Raw genomic sequence first — 27205 nt, forward strand, 5'->3', positions numbered from 1 at the left:
TGGGCCTTGGCTAAACTCCTACCTCCCTGAACACAAGGCCACCCTCTTCTGTCCCCGACAGAAGAAAGGTAACAGAGGGGATGATGCGCCAGCTGCCTTTTGGGAAAATATGCCAGACTGTAATCCCCATGTGACAAGTGATTGTGGAAGACTGCCAGTTATTGTTCAACATTGTCCCCTTTGTTTTCAAGAACAGAACTCTGGACACACAGCTGCCCCAATAAAGACTACACTTCCCAGCCATCCTTATGATGGAAAGTTGCCATACATCCATGGCCAATAGGTTGTAAGCAGAAGTATGCTCTTGCCAGGTGGCTGGAGTGTGAACCAATGATTGAGGGTGGGGCACCATCATGGACCACAAAATTCCACAAACAAGGATTTTAGAGCATGAGGTCCAACCAATAATGACCTAAGTCTGTGAAAAAATGAAAATAAACCTCTGCCCTGTGAAATGAACTCTAATTAATACAACAATGTTTTCTTCCCTTTCTCCAGGCTTATCCTCTTGTCTGATTCTTTATGCTTTAGATGTCATTTTATTTGCTTATTTAAATTCAATTAGCCACCAGCATGAGTTTCAGATGTAGTGTTCAATAATTCATCAGTGGGTATAACATCCAGGCTCATCTCCTCATGTTAAATGTTATTTATTTTAAATGTCACTTAAGAATAGCCTTCTCTGTCATCCTCTTCATCTGTCCTCCATCAGGCACTATTAGAAATATACTTTTAGGTCCCTAGATTTTTCTATCCTCGTGTTCATCACAATATATGTGTACTTATGTGTTTCATTGATTTCTATCTCCATCGCTAACCTCCAAACAGACTCTGTTTCTGTTTGGTTTTGGTTTCATTTTCTTCACCAAAGATCTTCTGTGGCTTGCATAGTGCTTGGCGCACAAGAAACAATAAAATATTTGAGGAATAAATGACTGAAACAATCGAAGGATCTCCCTACTTTACTAGAAACTGTGGACCATCCACATTGAACAGCGAAGGCCTCTCCATCTGTACTTGCTTAATAAAAATTATGAGGAAAATCTGTAAAAACACCTAGCAGAACTGTTCTCAGATGTATTCAAATGGCATGGCATTGGAAATTGTGGCACTTAAAAAAATAGATAATGTGAAAATATCTTCATCTCAAAAATAATGCATACTATTGAAAGGATAATTGCATTTCTAAGATTTCGGTGTTTGCTTCTTACTTCTTCATATATTTTTATTGTCTCTCTGAGGCAGTCATAGTGGAGAGTAAAGAAACCTGGGAGAAAAACTTAGTAAGAATTTTATCAGTGTGTCTACAAAGTGGGAAAAGAGGATCATCATTCAATCTTAGCAGCAGGAAAATGGGTGGTTTAAGGACCATTTACTTAGCAGATCCACATATTTTACAAACTCCTCTGCATTAATTACAGAAATAATATGTTTGTAAACAAGTCAGATCAATCTCTAACAATGGTACATTAAAATTAAATGGTTTTCATCAAATCCTGGATTTTTCCTTAATACCAGAGATTGCTGCAGATCTTCTAAATTGTCTCAGTAGCTTTAGACTAAGAAGGGATTTCTCCTTGTTACGAGAGGGGAAGACAATTTAACCATTTCATCCTGAAGCTGCACTAATGATCGTTTCTCACATGAGGCACTCCGGAAGACCCACTGCCCAGAGTCATGGGCATCAAAGCTAACCATTGGATAAAGAGCCAGTATGAGACTCCTCCATTAGGACATGACGGAGAGGAATTTAGAAACAGTCCCTTTATTTGGTCTGCTTCTTTCTCCCAGACCAAGGCACATAATTTAAAAGCACGCTCTCCTTCTCACTATAAGACTGGAGTTCTAAATGGACACCTTTGGTCTATCTCTACGGCCATCAGCTCTTTCTCCATCTGTATTTTCTGTAGGTGTTTGGTTGGCTTTTTTGTAAAATAGAAAAATACCTCAACATTAAATGACATGCTCTTTCCCTCCCCCCAGCCTGATCTCAATCTCGATCCTTTTCTATCTCTCTCTCTCTCTCTCTCTCACACACACACACACACAGAGCCATTAGCTAATTTGGTGGGAAAGACATTTATTCTTCTTCAAACTTGAATCTAGGTCTTGAAACTAGTAAGAGAATGTATGGTCACGGAGGATGCCAAAAACCCACAGGGTTCTGAGCCACTATTAGCTTTGCCCCTTACCAGCCTGTGACTGAACTTTTCTATTCAATTCTCATTTGCATAGGGATAGTGCTAACACCCATGCGCCTTTTAGAACAGACTCAGAAGGCAAGCGACCTAACCCACTGTTTGAGAGCGTAAGTTTGACCTCCAGCGGCATTACAGGCCAAATACTGGCCCCGCCATTTGACTAGATGTATGACCTGAGTGTGAACGTACAGTATTGACCAGAGCATCTGATGTATAGTAAATATCAAATTATCAGCCCCTGTCATTTCTCCTTGAAAAATTGTGAAGGATCCCACCAGTATCATTTCTATCCCCAAAAGACACACCCAAAGTAAAATATCTAATAACAGCACGCCCATCAGATGCTTTCTCAGTATCCATTATCACATCCTTCCTTATCCACAAAGCCGGCTGCCTCCCTCAGATAGGATGCACACATCTCTGACACATTTCTGGAGGCAGAAGGCGAGCCACAGTTCCCTTCAATTTTAAAGGCTCAGCCAGCTGTATCAGCTAATAACCTCTCTAAAGGTTATCTATCAGGAAGAAGGGGGAAAAAAGTCCTAATTGTTCTAGTCAGAGATGTCATTAGTTATGTACCCGGCTCCTGGGGAGTGGCATTTACCCAAATGGTACCCACCATGGGAAAATGTTACCAAAGCGGGCAAGTGTTTAACCTAAATATTAAGTAGTTCCCTGCTGTCTGTTAATCCCTTACTAAGATAATCTATCTTCAGAGAAACCTTCTTTCTGCTTCTACAGTCCTGATCCTTGATTTGCTCAAGCTATAAAATTTTTATTTGGATTCCATGGCTGTTTCATAAATCATAATAAAAATAAAATTTTTATTTGGAAACATGGCGGTTTCCATAAATCCAAATTGCCTTTTCTCCCCCTTTTGTTAGACAGTCAAACCATGCAGAACAGATCTTAGACTAAGTGATCTAACCTCACTCCGATTTAATTTGTCAGGAGCAAGCGTCATTGATTTCTTTTCTTTAACCCTCCAGTTGAAAGTCCAGGGCCTTCTTTCCAAACGAGAACACTACCTTTGGAATCTTGAGTCTCATTATTAGACAGTTTGTTTAATCTCTGGGAGACTTCAAAGAGGAAGCCATATTATTTTCTCTCCAGGAATTTAATACAAGTGCTCCACACTCTTAAGAGTGTGACAGGGTTCAATTTCTTGTGTTTACAAACACTACCAGAGAGCAACGTGTGAGTAAAATGCATGGCATAGCTTCTTAAAAAAATGGCACCTGGGGTTTGTCATAAAAATGGGCTCTGCTGTGGTTAGACAGACATAAATAAAAACTGAATGGTGTGGCTTTATCGCTCCTGAATAATGTCTCGGTATCTGAAAATGCCTACCATATCTCACTTTAAAAGGTTTTATAGTACCTGCAAAATATTTATATAAAATGGGTTTTTATAGGAGATGCCTAGTTTAGATCATTTATCATGAGGATGAGTTATATAAAGCATCAAGAATAAATATAACCTTCCTGTGTAATGGGGATCAAGCCTTTCCTTGAGGGCTCATCCAATTCTTTCTTTTGGCGAGAACAAGTGGCAAAACCATTTTAATATGGTAATGATATTAGCAAAACCAGGATGTATTGGGGAGTTTTTAGTTGGGCCATTATAAGTAGGATAGCACCCAAGAGAAAAGGGCACACACTTCTAAAGGTGACTGAAGTTACTGCAGAAATTTTTCCTGCATAGAGAAAGGGTATAAACACTATTAGTATTTCTAAGCCAGAAATGCTATAATTTGGGTATGTCTTTATACCCAAATAATTTAAATGTCAGAAATAAGTAATGATCATGGAACCTTCCCTCATGGACTCTCACGCTTGGACCCCAAGCTCTGGAGATCCACTTGAGGCTAATAATAGCACTTGAGGGTATCGTTAGTTATCTTGTCTAAAGAGATCTGTCTCAAAAGAAAGTAACTGAAGGCCAGGTTTGTTGTAAACTGAAGTATTTTTTTCCCCACTCCCAATGTTTAAATGGTTAAAATGATTAATAGCATAAGGCAAAGGCCCTTCTCTTTTTAAGCATTTTGGAAATCTAATTTTAAAGAATGGCAGGCCAAATTACTGTTTTCTTCTTGTCTGACAATGCCTGATTTCTTCCCGAACATTAATGTCGAATTCTATCATGGTGTCATTAGAAAGTCCATTAAGATATGCTTTCCAGGATTTCCAGTAGAGTTAACATGTGTCAACTTCTGTCCTCAGCAAGGCTAGCAGAAGGCACTGCTGGGCTGGAACGAGGAAGCAGGCCTAAGTTTTCAAAACAGGTGTTACTCTTGACATAACCATTAAACATCCTGCTTCTCTAAGACTTGTAGAAGAACGGGCACTTTCTCCTTCTATTTCCAGAAGAATGCAAGTCTGTGGGGTGTGTGTCTCCTTGTGACACCACAGCTCACCCTCCAGTACACGGAGACCTAATACTACAAGAACAACTCAACAGACTGGTCTTGGAAGCCACAAAAGTTAACATGGCAGCCAGCCTTGTCTGTCTCTCAACAGCAGCATGGAGGAAGTGGAGAAGTCAAATAAGTTCTAGAAGAAGTTGCTCTTCAGTTCCTATGAATGCTCAGCTGCCAAATGGATGTCAGAGGACAAGGCAAAACTGTACATTACAGAATCAGAGAGCGTTAAAGACGAATGAGATCTTCGGGGTCAGCTAGCTAGGAAATTCTCAATGTTTACTTTAAGAATAGTCCTGGGGCACCTGGGTGGCTCAGAAGGTTAAGCATGTGGTTTTGGCTCAGGTCATGATCCCGGGGTCCTGGGATCGAGCCCTGAGTCAGGCTCCCTGCTCAGTGGGGAGTCTGCTTCTCCCTCTCCCCCACTTCATTTGTGTTCTCTTTCCCTTTCTCTCAAATAAAGAGTGTTTAAAAAAAATAATGTTCCTAGATGCACCCACTGAGACTATGACTCAGCACCCGCAGGTGGGAAGTAGTAGGCATATGCCAACACTTGTAAAGCACTGGCTTTATGCCAGATACTGTGCTAAGTTCTTTACAAATATCACTCATTTAATCCTTGCAACAATCCTGTTGGGTAAGTGCTACTATTTCCCCCATTTTATAGATGAGGAGACCAAGGCACTGAGAGGTTAAGGAATCTACCTGAGGACATCCATCTGAAAAGTGAATCAGCTGCTTCAGAGTCTCAGCTCGTCATCACTGCACTGAAATTACCTGTCAGCTATGGGCTATGCTGAGGCCCAGGGCACTGAGAAAATATCATGACTGAAATCATCTCTGAATGGAGAAACTGAAACCCAGAGGAGTGAATTCTCTTACCCGAGACAAAAATCCTTCAGTGCATTTCCAGGAAGAAATCAACCATTCTAGGACACCAACTATTCTTAAATATTCCTCTACACTTATTCCTTCAAGAGAAAATCAATAGATGGCGTTATTAAAAGCCAGCCCACTGGTTCCAGCTGTGTTGCTCTGACTGAGGTGCTGTTCTAGGGCAGAGATTTCCATCCTCTGCAGCTCAATTCATTGTTCATTCACAGGATAAGACACATTCCAGAGTCGGCATAAGGGACTCCCAATCATGGTGATCCGCAAAGGAGGGCAAAGGGAAAGGGGAGGGAGAGGTGCCATCCCCCAAAGTGGTAACTGAAATGGGGGAGATAAGGTTCTCATAATTTGATAATAGACAAGAAAGATGGGGTTCTAATGTAGTTCCCCAAGTTGGTCTTCCTGACCTTAAACTGCCTATTTCTAAAGCCTTAGAATATGTGAAAACATCATTTGGTCACTGCTTTAACATAAATAGGCAGCAGAATACCCAGAATGACCAGATCTACAAACTGGACCTACTCCCATGCATTCTCTTAAAAAGTGACAAAGACATTACCTAATAACATTGGATGTGCAGGATCAAGCCAAAAAATCATACAGATTTACTGAAATTCTATCTTTTTACCTAGTTATCATTTCTGTTCAACAATCCAGGTAATTCTGGGGGACCATAAGCAAGAATAACCATATATGAAATGAAAAGGGAGCTGGCATCACCACAATATGGAGGCATTTCTAGGCTAACAGTGAGGGGTTTGGCGGGGGGGGGGGGTGTCAGTCTGTTCCCATCCCAGTGACGCAAACCAGCAGCCACGTCAAACCAACCTTCATCACTTCCACCTGCAGGTCTTCATTGAGGGAAGGCGTCACTTTCACAGCGTTCAGGATCTGATTGAGCAGCTGCTTCTCATCAGAGTCTGTTTCCATGGATACAAACCTCTCTTCTGACAGAAGCTTCTGTAAAGAGGCACAAGGCAATGATCACAGACAGGCTTTCCCCTGCTGCCATAGTCTGTTGTATCTTAGTATGTCCTGAGGATAATTTTTCATACTCAGGAGCCCTGTCGGTGGAGGCCATTCGGAAAGAACTCATGCTACATGCCAACAAACAAGGACAAATGCATCAGATCTTTGGCACAGTCTAGGCAAAGACTTCTTTTTTTTTTTTTAAAGATTTTATTTATCCATTTGACAGAGAGAGAGATCACAAGTAGGCAGAGCAGTGGGCAGAGAGAGAGGGGAAAGCAGGTTCCCCACTGAGCAAGGAGCCAGACATGGGGTTCGATGCCAGGACCCTGAGGTCATGACCTGAGCTGAAGGCAGAGGCTTTAACCCACTGAGCCACCCAGGCGCCCCTGGGCAAAGACTTTTTGCTACTGTTAGAGAATTCATTCTAAATAACATGGCGACCATACAAGTTGTGTGGTTGGTGGGGACAGAGGATGAATGTGCCCAGGGCCATCTAGCACCTAATCAAAGTCACATTCACACATAACCCTTTCTGAACATAGATTTGTCATAGGAAAGGAGAAGATCTTGTAGACAACAAGTTCATTTTTCAGATATTTCCTAACGTGAACAATCATTTACCCAAGAAGTATTCATGAACTCACAAATCTTAATGTGTTTCCATCAGAAAGTGAATCCCACAAAAACTAAAATGAGATGTTCACTTTCATGAGGTCTCTCAGGAGATACTATACGTCACAGCTCTTTTTTGTGAGGGGAAAACTCTCATTTTTCATAAAATTCTTAGATTGTACAAAAACCCTCCCTAGAGCTCCTACTCCCTCATCTTTTTCCTGGAGCCATAAGACTAAGCTAAAATTTCAGAAGTCAGCTGTGAAGTCCCCCTAAGTCTTTTCTTCTCCATACTAAACCTCCTGGGGCATCTTCAAACGGTCCTGGTGTAAGATGGCTTCACAGATGCTCTCCTGCTTAAAAACGGGGCCTCCGGAGTGACTGTCCCACTTGAAGGGGTGGTCTGACATTAAAGAATTATGCAACCAAGACTGGTCCCTAAGGTACACTCTGAACTTTGGGTGATTAAGATCTGTCACTGTTGGTTGATCCCTGGTTAAAAAAATACACACACGGGGCGCCTGGGTGGCTCAGTGGGTTAAGCCGCTGCCTTCGGCTCAGGTCATGATCTCAGGGTCCTGGGATCGAGTCCCACATTGGGCTCTCTGCTCAGCAGGGAGCCTGCTTCCCTTCCTCTCTCTCTGTCTGCCTCTCTGCCTACTTGTGATCTCTCTCTGTCAAATAAATAAATAAAATCTTAAAAAAAAATACACACACATACACATACACCATTCTGGTGAGTGATAATGGGGGAGGCTAGGCATGGGTGGGCATAGGGGGCATATGGGAAATTTCCATACCTTTTTCTCAATTTTATTGTAAATCTAAAATTGCTCTTTTAAAAAAATCTTAAAAATGTTTAAGATGGCAGAAGGGAAAGACAAAAATAAATGGGGTCTTTGGTGGCACCATTGAGCGGTCACACCCAAACCAGAAATGCCTTCCTCTAGAATTCTAGTTAAGTGAGATAATTAAATGTGTTTATTGCCTAAAACCAAAATCTGAAAAACAGCAATGCCTGACTTTAATTATATTCTCAGATCAAATGAGCTTAGTTGTAAGTCACAGTGCATTCTAGGCTGACTCACCCTGAAATCCCTAATTCTCATTCGCAAGGGCTGCAATTAAGCTATTCTATTTGAGACCCTAGTGTAGGATTTTATATTTATCCCTGTTAAATCTGTCCTCAGCCCATTCCGCGTATGGTTGCAGCCAAGAACCTTTGAAATTCTGACTCATCCTGTGTAAGGACTCCCTCTTTCAGTGGAATGTCACTGTAGATCCAGAAAACAAGTGCTTCAGACCTTCTCAGGACTCCCTGACACTTGTTCACATCCTCTCAAAAGAGATCCCCCCCACCACACTGTCACACAGTGCATGCCAGGCACCCCAGAGTTAAATTTATATACGCACATGTTTTTACTTGACGTGATAAGGACTGGAAAGTCCTGCAAGAATGCGAAAGTTCAGGGGAAGTAACAGGGCGGGAAGAGGAAGGCTCACCGCCCAGCAAGTCCCTGGAGTTCAAGTGATAGAGCAAGCCCGTGCAAACATGGTTCTGTAAGCTTGGAGTGTTTGGGAGTTAAAAAAGTAAACGGAGGGGGGGCGCACCAGGGTGCCTCTGTTGGTGAAGTGGCTGACTGTTGATTTTGGTGCAGGTCATGATCGCAGGGTCGTGGGATCAAGTCTGATAACAGGCTCCAGGCTGAGCAGGGAGTCTGCTCAAGATTCTCTTTCTCCTTCTCCCTGCCCCCTGCCCCAACTCTGCTCTCTCTCTGTCTCAAATATATAAATAAATAAATAAATAAATCTTTAAAAAAAAAAAAAAAAGGGAAATCTGTACATTTTCCTAGAGAAAAGGGAACATACATAGCAGGTCAAAATAAACTCCCATTCACACCCGTGGTTGGCGCAATCATGTCGGAGAAAGCAAAGAGTTTTTAATATCACTGACAATGTTTTAAAAGGTCTAATACTAACGCATATTAAAACACATTATCTAATTTCAATCCACTAGACAAAGAAGAGCCATAGTCTTTTCACTCTTTCATATGTATGAGAAAGACACTTAGAGGATGAAATAACCCACGCTAATGTGAAAAGACATCTGACAAATACCACCCATCCACGGCCACCCTGAACAAACCCCACAGGCCTGTCACTTAGGAACTAAGTCACTTAAAAGCCAATATATTATATAGTCATCACCTTCACACTGTTGGAATCAGACCTATTCTATACGGTGTAAACTACGAATGAACAAACGCTCAGAGAAGGAAAGTCCTCAAGCAATCTGACTTTTCTGATTAGACTAAATTTTTTCCCCCTCGCATTCTTGCTCTGGAAACAAAAGACATGAATTTGTTCACCAACCTAACTGTAAAATAGAAAACAAGACAAAATCTTTCTGGTTTACTATTAATTCTCCTTCCACGGAACCAAAGATGCTGAATGTACATAAGATTTGGATTGGTACAGAACTTAAGGTGTCTCTCTTGGGATCCTTTGCCCTCCTAACGGTGGACGTCCCCTGAAGTATTTCATTTCTGTGTGAGCTTAGCTGGGAATCAGTGGCAGACAACAAACGCTCAACAGTCTAATGCTGTGTCCCAAGAAATTCTGGTAAATATATGAAAATTCGGTTATCCTCTGTGGTTATTACCTAGTTCAATCAAATTGTGGTCCAGGTCTTTAAACAGCTAGTATTTAAAATGTTATGTATTTGTTCTTTCAATGCCAAAGTAGCCTGTTCATTTCTGTCACCTGGTTGCATCCAGTGAGAGCCATACCTGTATTCCTGCCAGAGCATGTTGGGCCAGTTTCACATTCTTGGATTCCAAAGCCAACTGGAGAGGAAGCAAGCATTTCTCCCTGGCAAACACATAAATAAGGACAACATATGAGCTCAGCAAAGCTGGCAGTCAAGTGATACAAGACTTATGCATACCCACTCCCAAATACTGTGACACAATACATAAAAACCATAACCGAGAATAAAAATGCACAGGGACTTAAACACACAGCAAAAAAAAAAAAAAAAAAAAAAGAAAGAAAAAGAAAAAACCAAAAAAACACCTGTGCAGAAATGAGAGCATATCGGCACTTTCCTTGGCCATAGGAAGAGCCAACACAAGGACCTTCGAACAATTGTTTCGGTGTACAAATTATTACGTGGCAGCAGTCTCACTAGTCCGTGCACATGCCTTACTCTCTTGTAAATGTAATTGCTATACCCAGTACACCTGGGGTGAACAACTCTAGACAGCACCATTGATATAGATTACAATGTTTTGCTCACATCTCTCTCTCGTCTACAAAGTGAATACATCACCACCACTACTTTGCTTCATCAATATAAATTGAAATTTTATTAACGTGTCAGTTTCTCTCCAATTCAAAATGTTCAGCAACCACTTATCATTTTTAAATTCACTTTTTAGTCTCCATCAGGTAGAGCTGAATTGTGTGATGGCTTCTCCATAAACATGTTTCCAGGACAGAAATATAAATATCAGCATCTTTGACCAATGAGAGGTCCCTGGTATCATGGGAAGGATGAAAAAGATGTATGTGGAGAGGTACTCAGATGTTTTAAAGCTTTAAAAAAATAACTGGGCACTAAAATATGTTAAGAACAAACCAAAAGAGCTGTTTAAAAAACCCATCGCTCTGTTAGAACATTCACTCTAAATAATTAAACAATATCCAAGAATTTTAATCAACCTATTATTTCCCCATGGAGCTACACTGGCACAACAAATGGAATGTTACTTAATTTTACCAGGATCCCCCACCCCCACTTAAACCACAGCAACCTCATTTTTATCTGTTTTCTATTTTCAGCATAAACTGAAAGATTCATGGAGTATGAAAGCTACAGGGTGAGCCTATGGGATTTCGTTTCTGGAGAACTAAGGGTCACTGTTGTAGAGCACAATGAAACAGAAAGTTAATTATAGCTCTGATTCCTTCCTATCAGAAGGATGTCAGGCCCTGCAGCCTTGCTGCTTTTCTGTGGATCCTCCAGCAGCAGCTCCACAACAGATGAAGCAAGAGTCCCAGACCATCCCTGATGATGGCCACAAAGACAGAACAGAGACAGACTCCATTAGAGAGAACATGAGCCTTCCCAGTCCTTCTCACCTCTCCCCTCACCAACCCAGTGCTACAATAGCCATTTTTATGTGACAGTCAATTAACACTGCAGCCAGTTTTCATTAGACACATCCTGCGACAGATGGGTAAATTACCCAACTATGTTCCTTCCAGCGGGGGGGGGGGGGGCTGGAATTTTGTCACGGTACCCATTACCACCAGCTTAACTACCATTATAAGGCAAACTTGGCTATGCAGTCAAGTAAAGCAGGACTGGCTGAATTGTTCCCAAGTTGCTGTTGTTTTTTTTTCCCCCTTTGGTTTCATCATAACCAGTTTATAAGCTGGACAAATTAACTGGAAAGGTGAATGCTGCTAAGTAGAAATAACAGGCAGATGGAGTATTAACAGAAGAACCACAGAGTCTCATTTGCAAACCCTTGAAACAAATTTCCATCAGGATTCATTCACTGGGAAAGAACTTTCTGCTCATATTTGGAGTCAGATCTGCCAACAAAGGCTCAGTACCCATGAGCAAGTATGTAGGTCTAAAACCCCCATGGTCTCACAACAGAGAAGGAAAGTCTCTGCTGAGGGGCCCTGTGCTGCAAATGCACAAATCGCACACATCACCCACCAAGGGCACCAAACAAGAGCAGAGGCCACACTCAGCAGCCACAAGGACACTCTGGAAATGCTGAACCTCATAACCTTTGGTAAGCAGCCCTGTGTTGGATGTAAGCAGCTACAGACTCCTATGGCTCTGCTGTCTTCAGAACTAGTCTGTGAAATCCTCATTCCACTTTCTCATCTACTTCCACATTCACACCATTTGTACCACAGACCTGAGCCAAGCTGTGGACAAATGTCAGCCCCCGCCCCCCAGGGTTGTACCATGATTCTAGGGGACATCACTGGGTGGCCTGCTTCCATATGCTAGTCATGGTCACCGGACAGGACTGAAAGATGTAGTGGTTCAGCTAGATTTGGGCTGAATTGAAAGGTATCAGTGTTTAGGGGAAAGAATCATATAGACCCGGATTACTTTAAATTGTATGATCTCAAGATACTTAATTCTGTTGGCTCTTACTTCCCAATCCAGAAAAAGGGCATCTGACGACCAATCCTACAGGGTAGCACTAAGGAGTACAAATAATGTATCAGGGGTTGGCAAACTTTTTCCATAGAGAGGCAGGTAATAAATATTTTAGGTTTTCTGTTCACGTTGTCTCTGTCCTAAGTACTCAACTCTGCCATAGTTCAAGAGCAGATGTAGACAATACAGAAATCAATAAGCATGGCTATGTCCTAATAAAAATTTACAAAAACAGGCAACGGCCAGATTTGGCCTACAGACTCTAATTTGACCAGTCCTGATACAGATAAAGGCAGCACAGATCATGATTTCCCGCAGGATAATAAGATCTAATCTTGTCAGAGTATGTAGCAAGATTTTGTCCAGGATATGGAGCTAACTGTCCTGGGAGGACTTTGACAAAACCAAGCTCTCTCCTACAGAGAGATCTTTTAGGACCAAGCTCTCTCTTAGTAAATACTGTGTTTTGAGAAAGGAGACGGAGTTCGTCTAGGTGCGAAGCCAAGGCAGTCTGTCCATCCAAACCATCTATTCAACCAACATTTAAGCGCCAGCAAGACACCATCAGGGTGCTCAGAAAAATCTGGCCAAACCCACAACTGAACAGATACTTGCTTTCATTTCATTCAAGGAAAGACAGAAAAAAAATAAATAAAATTAGCCCTTATTTCTCTATTTAGTGTACCTGTCACTTCAACCTTAAATAAGCATTCTTATCTGGTTTTACATTTGAGAAACTGGAGGTTCAGAGAGGTTCTGTAGCCTGCCCAAGGCTGTATAGCTAAAATCTACTGGATACAATCCAAACGGGATTTGACCCCCCAAGACCAAGTGCCTTCCAACACCTTTTAATCTCAAAAGATCAAAGCACAATTAGAATCGATCTGTTTCCTAATCTTTTCTGGATCATGAACGTATCTGGCACATGACCCTCTTCCTAGGAAAAGTAGAGAAATCATGTTGAGGACTCATGACCACCCCCCAAACGCCAACTTCACATGGATCCTAAGTTAAAAGCCCCAACTTCAAGGGAAAGGACCCTGCCCCAAATGGCAGAAATTTTGATGGCTCCCTGACGGGCTTAAGAGTTCCACAAGGATAGGCTTTGAAGCGATATTATGCTGAGCCCTGGGGCAGAGAAGGAGGGTGTGTCTGTGTGTGAGGCTCTCTTCAAGATCCCAGGTTTCTTCTTCCCTCAGACCCAGCAATGCCCTAGATTAGCATCACAGGCCTCTCAGCTCCTGACTTCAACAGGAAATGAACACATGGGAAATGAAAGAAGCTCACAGGCATGGCTGATTTCATTGTTTGCTCTGTGGTTCCATGAAAACTCTGCTGTCTTAGTTTTTTAAAGTGATTTTAACAAAAGAGAATAACAGTCCTGTTAATTGGGTCTCAGGATGAAATTTATAATGAAGTTGTAAGATGGCGCACACCCGGTCCCCTTTGCCCATTCTGTATTAGAATAAATCATCTTTTGATCTTTCTAGATGCTGCCTCATTGGGAAACAGGCATACCAAATCTTAATATTCAGTTACACTAAGTGATTATTTTTATGCACAGGCATGTGCAAGTTCCCTCTAGTCTAATTAAATAAGGGCCATGGCCTTGGGTTCCATGTCCTGACATGCGATTATTCCTCAAAGAAGAAGAATTAGCAGGGTTGCATATGCATGTGGAACTCATCATCCCACGACACTGTGTCTGGTTGTGTCAAGGAGACTAAACCTATTTCCTTTACTGTGGTGTCAAGACCAGCCTTATTGGGCTGGAAGAGAGCAATGAACACGGGGCAGCTGAAATAGGTCAACAGCAGGAAAGTTAGGATTTACCAAAAATCAACTTTCAATACCAGCTTCAATACGAACTTGAAGTAAAACCAAATCAGTTCCTCAATGTTGGGCTGATTCTTCTGGGATGAACACAGGGACACTTTAGACTTGTAAAGTCTGCCGACTCTCCAATTCTAGGATTCTAGGATCCGAGCCATTTATTCAATAATTGCCCGAAATGCTTCATATAATAACCATGGCTCTGATCGAAAATCAGAGGCTTATATGTGCAAATGCCCATGATCACATGTTCATCTTTCCTATTTTATTTAATTACAACTTTTGAAAGTAGAGATTTAATTGTCAACAAGGTGAAGAGATAGGAGATAACCTGTCCAAGGTCCCGTGTTTGTAAATGAAACAGCTGTGATTTAAACTTGGACCATATGTGTCTTCAAGACCCACAGCCTAGGCCTCCCCAGTGCCTTCACCAGTACACAGCTCCCCACCAACTGCAGCATTAAGACACATGGCTTTAAAAATAGCAGTTCAGGGCGCCTGGGTGGCTCAGTGGTTTAAAGCCTCTGCCTTCGGCTCAGGTCATGATCTCAGGGTCCTGGGATCGAGGCCCGCATCGGGCTTTCTGCTCAGTAGGGAGCCTGCTTCCCCCTCTCTCTCTATCTGCCTCTCTGCCTACTTGTGATTTCTGTCTGTCAAATAAATAAATAAAATCTTAAAAAAAAAATAGCAGTTCAAATGATTCCCAAGTAAAAAGACTGGGGCAGGCATCAAACAAGTAATGTAAATTACCTTATTTTGAGTGACCATTGATGAAGCAATGCATTATATTTGATAGCTGGTATGTAGTTATGAGAAGGTATAGACAGTTTAGATGAATGGGAAAGTGTGGCTTTAAAACCAACTGCTGAGTTCAAGCTATAGCCATCCACTTTTCCTAGTGGCCACAGACATTCCTATTTTGATTTCAGGAGGTTTTTTTCACTGCTTCCCCTCCACCCTTGTGTGACACTTGGGACTTTATTATTCGTGTTTATGAATACCGAGGCTGTAAAGAGTTTGTATCAACACCGATGAATTCTCATTGACTAAGGTTCGCCAGGGCCAATTTTATGGAACCAATTGGAATTTAATTGGTTCCTTAATTCACTTCCTCTGCTGTGCTGTTAAATAGGTTTCCATTGTATCATGATTTTCATTTCTATTTTAATAAAATTATTTTTATCAGTATCAATCTTTTATATTTCATACCAAAGATTAGATTCACCCTCTAGGAACTTCTTTAGGCCCTATGAATGCGACTATGAGCAACTTAAAATTCCTTCTCTCCTGCAGCCCTTCAAGATTTCTTAGCAAGCCTCCTGCAATTATTAAGTTGAGCACATGAAATTACCATTTTTGCAGGTTGGAAAGGGATGAATATCAGAAATTTTATATGATTTAATCTATTCTAAAAATCCCAAATAATATAATATGGTTATGCTCATATTTTCTCTCAAAATAAATATTTTGAGATAAAAGGTTTACATGTACCTAAAAACATTCAAACAGTACAGAGGGACAGATAGCAATGAAAGTCAGTTAAGGTACCCTCCAAGACAGAGTGAGCCGAATGTTGGCGGTGGGTGTTTTTAGAGAGTGGCATGGGGAATCTTTTTTTTTTTTTTAATACTTTCTATTTGTATCAATTTTTATATAACTCTAGAATATACTTGCATAATTTGAACAAAATACTTTTTAAAGCCATAAAGCCATTGGCTCCTTACAAAAATAACCATCATTGCATTTCCTTCTGTTCAGCTCAAAAAGGTGAGTGCCTTTGCTTGTACTTAGGCAAAATATTAAATATGGAACTAAATTTTCTCCCATTTCTTACTGGTACTCACACTGACAATCCATGTATTCTTGTTTTATTATTATTATTATTATTTTTAGAGACAGAGAGCATGCATGCGTGCACACACATGACTGGCTGGGGAGGAGGGGTGTGATAGGAGAGGGAGAGAGAGAATCTTAAGCAGACTCCACATCCAGCATGGAGCCCAATGATGTGGGGCTCGATCTCATGACCCTGAGATCATGACCTAAGCCAAATCAAAGAGCTGGACATGTAACTGACTAAGCCACCCACGTACCCCATTATAGTCCATATATTCTTTATAGCAATTATACCTGCTGTTGTTGTTGTTGTCGTCCATAAAGAAAGCCTCCATTTATACCATAGGCCACACTATGAAAATTGATTTGCTTTTGTAATGAAAAGCATTCTTAATTGCTTGTAGTTGTCCAACAGTTGTCTGAAAAGCTGTAAATACTATCTGGATTTTTAAAATTTAATTAAAAAAATTTTTTTATTATGTTCAGTTAGCAAACATATAGTATATCATTAGTTTTTGATGTAGTGTTCAATGATTCATTAGTTCCCTATAACACCCAGTGCTCATCATAACGCATGCCCTCCTTGATACCCATCACCCAGCTACCCTATTCCCCAAGCCCCTCCCCTCAGAAACCATCCATTTTGGAGTCCAGAGTCTCTCACGGTTTGCCTTCCTCTTTGATTTCTTCCCATTCAGTTTTCCTTCCTTCCCCTGTGGTCCTCCATGCTATTCCTTGTGTTCCACATGAATGAAACCATATATAACTGTCTTTCTCTGCTTGACTTATTTCACTGAGCATAGTTCCAACCACGCCTATGTAAATGGTACGTATTCATCCTTCCTGATATCTGAGTAATATTCTATTATATATATGAACCATGTCTTCTTTACCCATTCATCTGTTGAAGGACATCTTGGCTCCTCCCATAGTTTGGCTATTGTGGACATTGTTGCTATGAACATTGGGGTGCATGTGTCCCTTCCTTTCACTACGTCTGTATCTTTGGGGTAAATACCTAGTAGTGTAATTGCTGGATCATATTGCACTTACAGTAGCACCAAAACCCAGAAGATACCAAGGAACAAACTTAACCAAAGAGGTAAAGGATCTATCCTTTAGAAACTACAGAACACTTATGAAAGAAATTGAGGAAGACTCAAAGAGATGGAAAACATTCCATGCTCATGGACTGGAAGAATAAACATTGTTAAAATGTCTAAGCTGCCCAGAGCAATCTATACTTTCAATGCCATCCCTACCAAATGCCACTGACATTTTTCACAGAGCTGGAACAAAGAATCCTAAAATTTGTATGAAACCAGAAAAGACCCTGAATTGCCAGGGGAATGCTGAAAAAGAAAACCAAAGCTGGGGATATCATGACACCTGACTTCAAGCTATGTTATTACCTGGATTTTACCTTTGCTATCTGATAGATCTGCTGGATCCTCCTCTCTAGTAGATGGGTGTATGAACGGAGGTAGGTTAAATTTGTTCAAACTCTAGAATTTACCTTGAAAATTCTATTTTTCTAACATATAAGAGCCAAACTTATTTTCTTCACATTTTTTAAAATAAAAGAAGTCAATTCAGAAGAAAAAAAGCGGCAAAAGAATAGAAAGTAACAAACACAAAACATTATCTTGTTACATTTTTGTGATGGGACAATGGTAAACCCATTTACCTTTTTAAAAATACAGAACACGATGGGTCAAGAAAACAACTCATAAAGGAGAATGCATTTTTATTTATTTTGAAAATACCTTTTTCCAGTTTTACTGAGATTTACTGACCTATAACATTAATTTTAGGTGTATGGCATAATGATTTGAAATATATGTATACTGCAAAATGATAGCCACAGTAAGTAGTTAACAGCTAACACCTCACATAGTTATATTTTTTTCTTGTGATGAGAACTTTGAAGCCTCTTAGATGAGAACTTTGAGGCCTCTCTTAGAAACTTTCAAATACACAACAGTGTTGTTAATTATAGTCCCCATGCTATACATGACATCTCAGAACTTAATTATCTTTGGGAAAAAAAATGAAAAACACATCATGGCTTGATATTTTCCCCCACAATCTGGTAATACTTCTGCCATAAGATATACATTCTGTGTAATTAAGTAGAAAAACACTAAGTTTTTTTTTTTTTTAATTTCTAGAGGAAAAGAGACATGAAGCCCACACTCATCACAAGGGAGGCTGCTCTAGAATTCATCTTTTTCTATAACTATTGAGTGTTTATTACGTTCAGGGCATTGCACTGTGCACAGACTACAGAACAGAGGGAAAAGCAGACATCATTCCTGCCCAAGATAGGGGCAAGTGTCAGTTCAACCTTCTGATCTTCAAAAATAAGGAAAATGACTGACAATGATAGCATCAAGGCTAATAAGGTGAGCTGAGCCTATAAAGACAAGCAAGTCCAATAAAAGGATCAAAGCAAGTGGCCTTCTCTTTCCACCAGACACAAACGTTGTATTAGACACAACATATTGGTTTCTCTTTGGCTCGAGTGTTTTGTCACAGCCAGCCAGATGATCTAATTGATACATGAGGGAGGAGCCCCGCTACTGTAGAAACGCCATTTATTAATAAAGGCTTCAGTATGCTGGGCACCGATTTAAGAGCTTAGGTTATAATATAATCTGCTTTAAGCTTCATGCCAAGCCAATGAGAAGGGACAAAAAATACAGGCATTTATCGATGAGGGACAGGAGCATAAGAGAGAAAATCTCACTCCTGGAAATGAGGTGGGGCACAACATAAGCCGTGACCTCAAGCTCCTCGGCCACAGAGGACCTTAGTGGTTACCATTTGTCGCTCTCGAACCCTGTTCCAAGACAGAGTTAAGCATTTTACACCCAGGAAGCCTGTGGAGGACATTTCATGAAAGACAAACAAAAAGCCCAGCTCCTTTCTTCCTGTCCATTGTCAATCCAATATTTCCTCACATCATCCCCCATGTTCCCCCATGTCAACCATTTACACACAGACTTGTACATTTTTCCACTGTGAAACACTGTAAACTCTTTCTCACCTCCACCTACACACTTAGCGATTCCTCACAGAACCTTTCCCTGTGGCCCCATGAAAGGTTTATTCTTTAACACTTTCAAAAAAAAATAATTTTTCAGTAGCCATCCAGAGCTTACGAACGTGAGTGTGGTTTCATCGAGGATTTTCTATTCCATGAAACCGTTCTAAAAAAATCATTATACATGAAGCGAAGGTTTAGATGCAAAGGCTTTTTATTGTCATTTTATTTATAATGTAAATAAGGTTAAAGAAATCATGGCACATTCATAGAAGGGAATAATAGATAATAATTAAAGGTATTCTGGAAAGTTTTCATTGAAATAAACCATCACTACAATTATAGAATAGGTGGAGGAGAGAGAGAGGCTGGTAAGAAATTCCTCAGAACACATCCAAAATCTCTCTCTGACTTTTGGGAACATGGATGATCTTGGTTTTATTATTATGTGTTTCTACATTTAAACATTTTTCAAGACTGTATTACCTTTAGAAATAAAATGTGAAGCTAGCTTTGTACTACACGAGCAAAAACACTGTCTCACTTTCCTTCAAAGCTCTTGGCCCGGGACCTTGAATGGCCGTGTTTCCCGTAACAGCTTTCATCTAATCCTTCCTGAGCTGCTTCTGTGCCAACTTCTCATACTCTGTCAAGTCACCACCCTTCCCTCTTTATCAAAAACTAGGCCATAATTCCTGGAACAGTTTCCCTTCTCCTTTCCTCTAAGACATTCTTTTGCCATCTTTCAAATACTTCCTGAATTCTTTCTTCTCCCTCAAGTCTTTTTGACTGAAAATAGGCTTGCCTGTCACCCTAAAATATAATTACCTTAGTCATGTAATCTAACATAAGTATGCTTAATTTCATTTTGCTTCTTTCTAGGACAGGTTTTCCCAAAATCAAACTTTTGGGCTTATCATGTAAATACACCAACAGCATGAAGCCTGCCTTTAGGACTGGTTTTGCCCTACACCATAACACAGAACCACATGCGTTTTGATACTTAATGATTTTTTTTTTTTTTTATGATGGAAGTGCTCCAACTGGCAATCAAGAGGTAGGACTCTGCCCAGAATTTCTGCCATGAAGAGGCAAAAAGCAATAAACCACCAAAACAGAAAGGATCGCTAACTCAAATATTCAAGTCTTAGGGAAGAAGAAAAAGTAGCTGGACAATACAACATAATCTTTTTTATGTGCTGACAATTTTATGCACATAGGTAGCTACCTCATGAAAAATAACAATTAATGGTATAAATACCTTTCAGAAAAGTCTATGTAAGTAGTAACTTGAAAAGGCAAACCAAACCAGTCACATTGAGACAAAACTGTGATTTATGTTTTATTCAGAACTCAGTGGCCTGTTAAAGTTCACAAATAATATAGATCTACACATTTTTTTTTTTAACAGCGACTTCTCATCACTTAAATGCCACGATAGTTCAATTACAGGACTAAAAGTAAAGTGACATTTTTCTGTGAAATAGAAATTGCTGGTTGTGATGTCAAATGCCTTTAAAAAACCAGTACATTGGCAGGTCAGCACAATGGGCAGAACTAAAATTTGTATTCAATTGTCAGTAACTCATGGTTCACCTCCCCTCCCTTGTGAAAAGTACATAAGATTCTTAGTATTAAAATCGTCTTTCAAAAAAAAAATTATCTAGCCTACCATGTATGTCCAGACTCTGTATGAAAACTTAGGCTTATAATGGAAAGATACCTGGTTCATGTCCACATGGAAACCACAGCCTCAAAGAAGGAACAAACATGGGATAATATAAAAACATAGATAAGAAAGCAATGCACACTTTATTAAGGTATAAACAGTCAACTAGGAATGTATAACAGGAGTAGGAGAGATCCTGTCTAGAAAAATTCAAGTGTCTTCATGGACAAGGTGATATTTATTTGGCCTTGAAATTGGGGGTGTTGTATGGGACTTGGTAAGCCAGGGAAAGACATACTATGCTGAGGTTGTACGTGCAAAGGCACAGAATGTGTTCATTATGACTGGATAAGTCACAGTGGGAAGACTCATGAGAAAGGAGCCTTACCTTTGGTAGGGTAGATTCTAAACAGCTTTTGAAGGGTCTTTGCATGCTATTCCAGAGAAACTGGCCTTTAGCCAGTTGAAAATGAGGAGGTAATGGAAGATTTTTAATCCGGGAAGATTGTGACCTCAGACATTTTCTACAAAATGGAACTCTGGCTACAATGTGGGGAATGATAAAAGTAGACTATCATGGAATAAAATTCTAGAGTCCAGTGAATCTGCATCAAATTCAGGCTCTGCCAATTATAATCTGTATACTTAGTAACCTCTGAAACTCTGAAACATTTTATATTTTATATATGGACCTAATATTACCTACTGGAGAAGTATTACAATGATTAGATTAAAAACTACATTAGAAAAATTCCCGATTCCTTACCCTAACATTTACAGTACTCCTGAAGTTTCCTGGCCCAACCCCCTTCTTTTGCCACCTCTGGCTCTGTCCTGCCCCACAAGGGTCTAATAGCATGGGTCTCAAGACTACAAGCTATGCAAACAGCTGCTGTTTAGCCAGCCCTTGGGTCCAGACATGTAGACATCTATGGAATCATCTGCCTTCTGAAAGATAAAGCGATGTCCACATGCAGTTTTTGGAAGGAGGCTCAGCATAGGCTAAGAGGCAGGGAGTTTAAGAGGGAGTTCTGAGGTCTCAAGTGCCCAGAGCAAGAACTGAGGGGATAGGGTGGGTTCTAGGTGGAAATGTTCCCTCCACCTTGATCAGGACAAGAACGGGGCCTCTACAACATGAGCCCAGAGAAGGGTCACACTTCTCCCAAGACTTATGGTGATATGACAGTGCTTAGCATGTTGCACATACTCAACAAATTATTATTGTCTTTGGTACTTTTTCTCACTGTCACCACTTTCTTGTTACTATAGTTTTGTTGTTGTCATCACTATTTACTACAGGCAGCAAAGCCTGGAGAAAGAGACTACACTGTTATAAGGGCCCAGTGCTGAAAATACAATGCAGTTAGGCCATATTCAGGAATGGAAAGGAATAAATGGAACCTAAAGATAGTACAGAATTGGAGTAGAGAGGACCTACTGGAAGAACAGTTTTAAGGATGGAAATGGGAGGGATGATAACTGTATCTTTATATATCATGGAATTTCAGATTCCTTTGGGCATCTAAGTATTGGTAAGTACAAAACTGGATGTACTGGTTTTGAGCTCAGGAATTAGAAAATCTCCATCTTAAGGTAACTGAAGCCTTGGAAGTGATTAAAACTTCCACGGCAAAGTACAGGAAGAAGGACAGCAGAAGGACAGAGCTCAGAAAAATCTGTCCAGTGAATGAAGAGAAGAAAGGATGCTAGCAAAGAAGTCAGGGGAAGCTGTGATGCATAGAAAGATGGCAGAAGGGAAGCTGTCCTTCAAAGATATGGCCATTCAGTACTAGTACCTACTAATCACTGAGTGCCCGCTCTTGCCAGGCATAAGGACTGGCCATACATCCATGATCTCATTTCATTGAGTACTTACAAAACTGTGATTACTTCCTCGTGATCAATGAGTTAACAGACTCAGAGATGGTAAGTATTTTGCCCCATGTCACTTAGCTGCTGTACAGTATTAGGTCCCATTAGAAGCATTACCTTACTATTAAAACAGGAAAAACAAGGAACACTTTGGTCATTGCTCTAGAGGAGATGTGGAAAGAAGTAGTAAGCCCATCCATCAGAGGAAGCTATGAGCTGGGAACTTTCCCATAATGTTAGAACTCATTTAATCCTCATGAGAACTTGGACAGTGGCCATTATCAAGTTCATTTTACAGTACAAGTCAAGGAGGCTCCCAAAGTCACATACATATGAACAAAAGTGGTAAATGGAGGAGTCCAGATTCAAATGTAAGGACTATGCAACACGAAAGCCTTCTCTCTTTCCTAGAAGCATGTTACTACCTCTCCATCATGAACAAAAGATAAAAGCAGAGGAGAAAGGCATCTACAATATGGAGACAAGCACAGGCATCCCTGCAAATTAGCCAAAGTAATAAAAATTTTTTATTTTCCAGGTGACCTATGTTCTCCCCCCAAAACAACCCAGCACATGAAAGCCAGTGCAATAGTCCCCACTTTTCTCAGGAGAGGTACATCTGAAAACTGTCTCCATTCGATTAGCACACTCAGATATAAAATGTATAGGCCTATAGGCCACAGAAAATAGAAAAATCTGTATCCTTTACTGTTATTGACTTTTTATCTACAGCAATAAAATTTTCAGCATTAAATTGTCAAATTTAGTCCATGATGTAAAACCTAAGCATCTGGCTAGTTTGAATACAGGGAAAGGCCAAGAACAATACATTAAAGCTTAATCTCCAGTGTCAAGATAGACTGTACCATTCAAAGCTAACAATCGTTCATCACAGGCATGCTCAGTACTTTTAAACCTCATGTCCTCTTTATTTACACGTCTCTCCATCTTTACAAATTCTACCTTCCTCCATGCTTCCACCTGACCCTACAAGCATTTCTAGAATCCCTCGTGGCTGGGTCAGGGCCTCCCCTACCCTACAGGATAAAGTAGCTGGTTACACAGGTGATCAGGGATATTGTTAAATAACTGCGGAGGGAAATATATTCACCTTTCTTGGCTCAAAGTCAACTGGTAAGGAAGGTCTTTGTGAAATCTACTAAGCAAGTGAAGTGCCTTACTAATATTACAATGGCATACTATACCTTAAAATTGAGACTATACCTTTTTTTTTTTAAGATTTTATTTATTTATTTGACAGAGAGAGAGTGAGAGTGTGTACAAGCAGGGGGAGCTGGAGGCAGAGGGAAAGGGAGAAGCAGGCTCACAGAGCAGGGAGCATAATGCAGGGCTTGATCCCAGGACCCTGGGATCAAGACCTGAGCCTAAGGCAGATGCTTAATGATTGAGCCATTGAGATGCCCCAAACTGAGACTATACCTTCAAAGAAGAGAAGCTCCCTAGCAGTTTATGCCAATTCTTAATCAATTACTAGAACAATGAGAAAAACACTAAAAATGACTTTTCCTATGGTATACCAATTGGATGGAATTTTAATAGCCTTCGAAATGTTTTTAAAGAACTCTTAGTGGCACTTGAAAATTGTTTTCAATACTAAGTGAAACTAGCAAGTTGCAAAACATTACATACCTTGGGACCTAATTTTTAATTTTCATGACATACATTCAAAAGGAAATAAACCAGTGTTAAGATTTATTATCTCTAGATGATCTAGCTTTTGCATCCAGCTGTCAAGGATGGGAGTTCAGGCTTAACCAGTTATTACTGGGTCCTAGCTGTTTCATACCTCAGTGTCCTCATCTATAACATATAGATGTAATGAAACCTATGAATAGTTCAAATAACACTGCATTGTACATCAAGAATTACATTTTAAATGTAGGCTTTTGAATTTTCTACGTATGAGCATACTTTACAATGTAAAAACATTTCTTCCCCCCCGCCATGAGTGTGTCATCTGTGTATTCTCTTACTTTCTAGATAATTTAAAACATGTATATTTCATACTGTAGGACACAATGATTCCTTTTAGACCTACCTCTTCTGCCACTCACAAAAATTAACTCAAAATGGATTAAAGACTTAAATGTAAGACCTGATCTGCTAAACTCTCAGAATATAGAAAAAAAGTCCTTGACATTGGCCTTATCAACAATTTATTGGATAACAACCTTATCAACAATTTATTGGATAACAATTTATTGGATAACAACACAGACAAAAAGCAAAAACAAACAACTGGGGGATCAAACTAAAAAGGTTTTTCACAGCAAAGGAAACAATCAACAAAATGAAAATGCAACTTCCAGAATGGGAGAAAATATTTGCAAACCATCTATGTGGTTGAGGTTAATATCTAAAATAAGCAGGAAGTGTATACAACTCACTAGCAATCATCATAATAATAAACAATCCTATTAAAATGGGCAAAGAAATGGAAAAGACATTTTTCCAAAGAAGACGTATGAATTTTCAGCAGGTACATTAAAAGGTTGCTCAAAATCATGAATTATCAGGAAAATGCAAATTCAAAATCACAACGAGACATCACCTCACGCCTGTTAGGATGGCTATTGTCAAAAAGAGATGACAAGTGCTGGTGAGGATGTGGAGAAAGGGAGCGCTGTGCTCTACTGGTAAGAATGTAAATTGGTACAGCCATTATGAAAAACGGTATGGAGCTTCCACAAAAAGTTAAATATGGAATTACCATATGGCCCAACAATCCCTGGGCATATACCCAAAGGAAATGAAACCAGTATCTCAAAGAAATATCTGTATGCCTATGTGTGTTGCAGCATTAGTCACAATAGTCAAGGTATGGAAATGACCTCAGTGTCCATCAACAGATGAATGGATAAAGCAAATGTGGTATCTATCTATCTAGATATTGATATATAAATATAGATCTATACATAAATATATAAAAATACAGATATCTACATATGTACCAGATGTACCTAGGTACCTATACTTTAGATATCAAGCATAAATACACAAACACGCAATGGAATATTACTCAGCCATAGAAATAAAGAAATCCTGCCAAGTGTGCAACATGAATGAAGCTGAGGACGTTATGGTAAGTGAAATAAGCCAGAGTCAGAAAGACAAACAATGCACAGTCTCACTTATATGTGGAATCTAAAGAAGTCTAACTCAGAGTAGAATGTTGGTCTATCTAAAGAAGTCTAACTCAGAGTAGAATGTTAGTCAAAGGGTACAAAGTTTCCATTATAAGATGAATAAATTCTGGAGATGTAATGTACGACATGGTGACGACAGTTAGTAATACTTTATTATATACTTGAAATTTGCTAAGACAGTAGATCTTAAGTGTCTTCCTAACACAAAAATTGTAACTAAGTGAGGTGATGGATATGTTCATTAACGTGATTGTGGTCATCATTTCATAATGTACACGTATCTCAAATCATCACTCTATATGTCTTAAATATATGCAAATTTATTTGTCAATAAAGCTGGGGAAAGCCACTGAATACCTTTTTATATTTTGAAATTACAGCCTCTGTCCCATTAAACACCCCACAGTTCTTTCCCCATCAGCATCAAAAATCACGTCCGGCCACTCACGTACAAAGATCATGTCCCTTAAAGCAATAGATTTTGGCAATGAGCATCAGAGAACCATGATGTAAAATTTTATATTACCATAAATAGCAACTTCTCCCAACAGTCAGGTGTGTGTGGTGTTTCAACCATTGACTATCCCAAAAGATCCCACTCTGTAAGCACTCTCGAAAAATAGGTCTTGGGTGAGAGCCCAAAAGAGCGGGTTGTCTCCTTATTAGCCATCTGCTTTAAACATAATGTAGATTTTATGCCTCCCCTCGTCCCTCCTGTAGACTCCGATGAATAAGATCTATGTTAATCTGCCACTCAGTAGCCTCAGGCCTGGCAAAATCTGATAAGAAGGCAAGACTGCTTCTTGGGATAAATTTAATTTTAAAGGTTGGGATTGTGTCTGGGTGCTAGTTACCCTTCAGCCTGCTAACCTGCCTTGGAGCCCAGGCATCCTAAAAGCAGCTGTGTTTGCAGCAACACATCACCAAGGGGCTGCTTTATTCCACTCAAGGTGGTTATCGACTCTTACACACCCACATGACCTTCCTAAATGAAACACATACTGGAAGAAAAACAAACATGCCCCATATTTTTTTTTTTCTTTTTAATGTACTGAAGAGAAAAAGCAGCAACAGATGGCTCTCTTAGTAAAATGATTATAGATCAGGACAACAAACCCTGCCTGACAACCATCACAGGCTGGCACGTGAACACGGGACTTCAGACCACCAGACCAGGAAGGCCATGGTGGTGCTCCTTTGCCTTATGGTGTTACCATGAGTCGGCCTGGTGTTACGTCGCCAGCCACAGCCTCCAGAGATCACGGGGAGTGAATGCCACACAGCCAGCTGCTACAGGCTTGGCTCTCAATGGCCTACATCCAAATAGGGACTTGGTGAGTTTGCCAAAGTATGTATATGGGTCCCTACAAAATCCAGGAAAACAAGCTGAGATCCTGCAGGCTCATAAGGATGTTAGTATGGAAGAAAGGGAAATTTGTAGGCAAATGTGTATTCAAGTATTTTAAACACTATAACTAAAATTCTGCTGTAATTCT

At 40.1% G+C, this 27205-nt stretch overlaps 1 protein-coding gene across 1 annotated transcript in view; it reads right to left on the reverse strand.

The window, feature by feature from the left end:
- The window catches only part of ARFGEF3 (ARFGEF family member 3), a 186001-nt gene that overhangs the window by 132154 nt on the left and 26642 nt on the right, over positions 1–27205 (reverse strand). The window contains exons 3-4 of the mRNA XM_044247931.1: positions 9885–9966; positions 6340–6471 (exon numbers count right to left, since the gene is read on the reverse strand). Coding sequence (XP_044103866.1) covers positions 6340–6471; positions 9885–9966 — 214 coding nt within the window. The remainder of the gene's footprint in view (positions 1–6339; positions 6472–9884; positions 9967–27205) is intronic.

The sequence above is a fragment of the Neovison vison genome, chromosome 1 (assembly GCF_020171115.1).
Source record: "Neovison vison isolate M4711 chromosome 1, ASM_NN_V1, whole genome shotgun sequence".
In the NCBI taxonomy this organism is placed as follows: Eukaryota; Metazoa; Chordata; class Mammalia; order Carnivora; family Mustelidae; genus Neogale; species Neogale vison.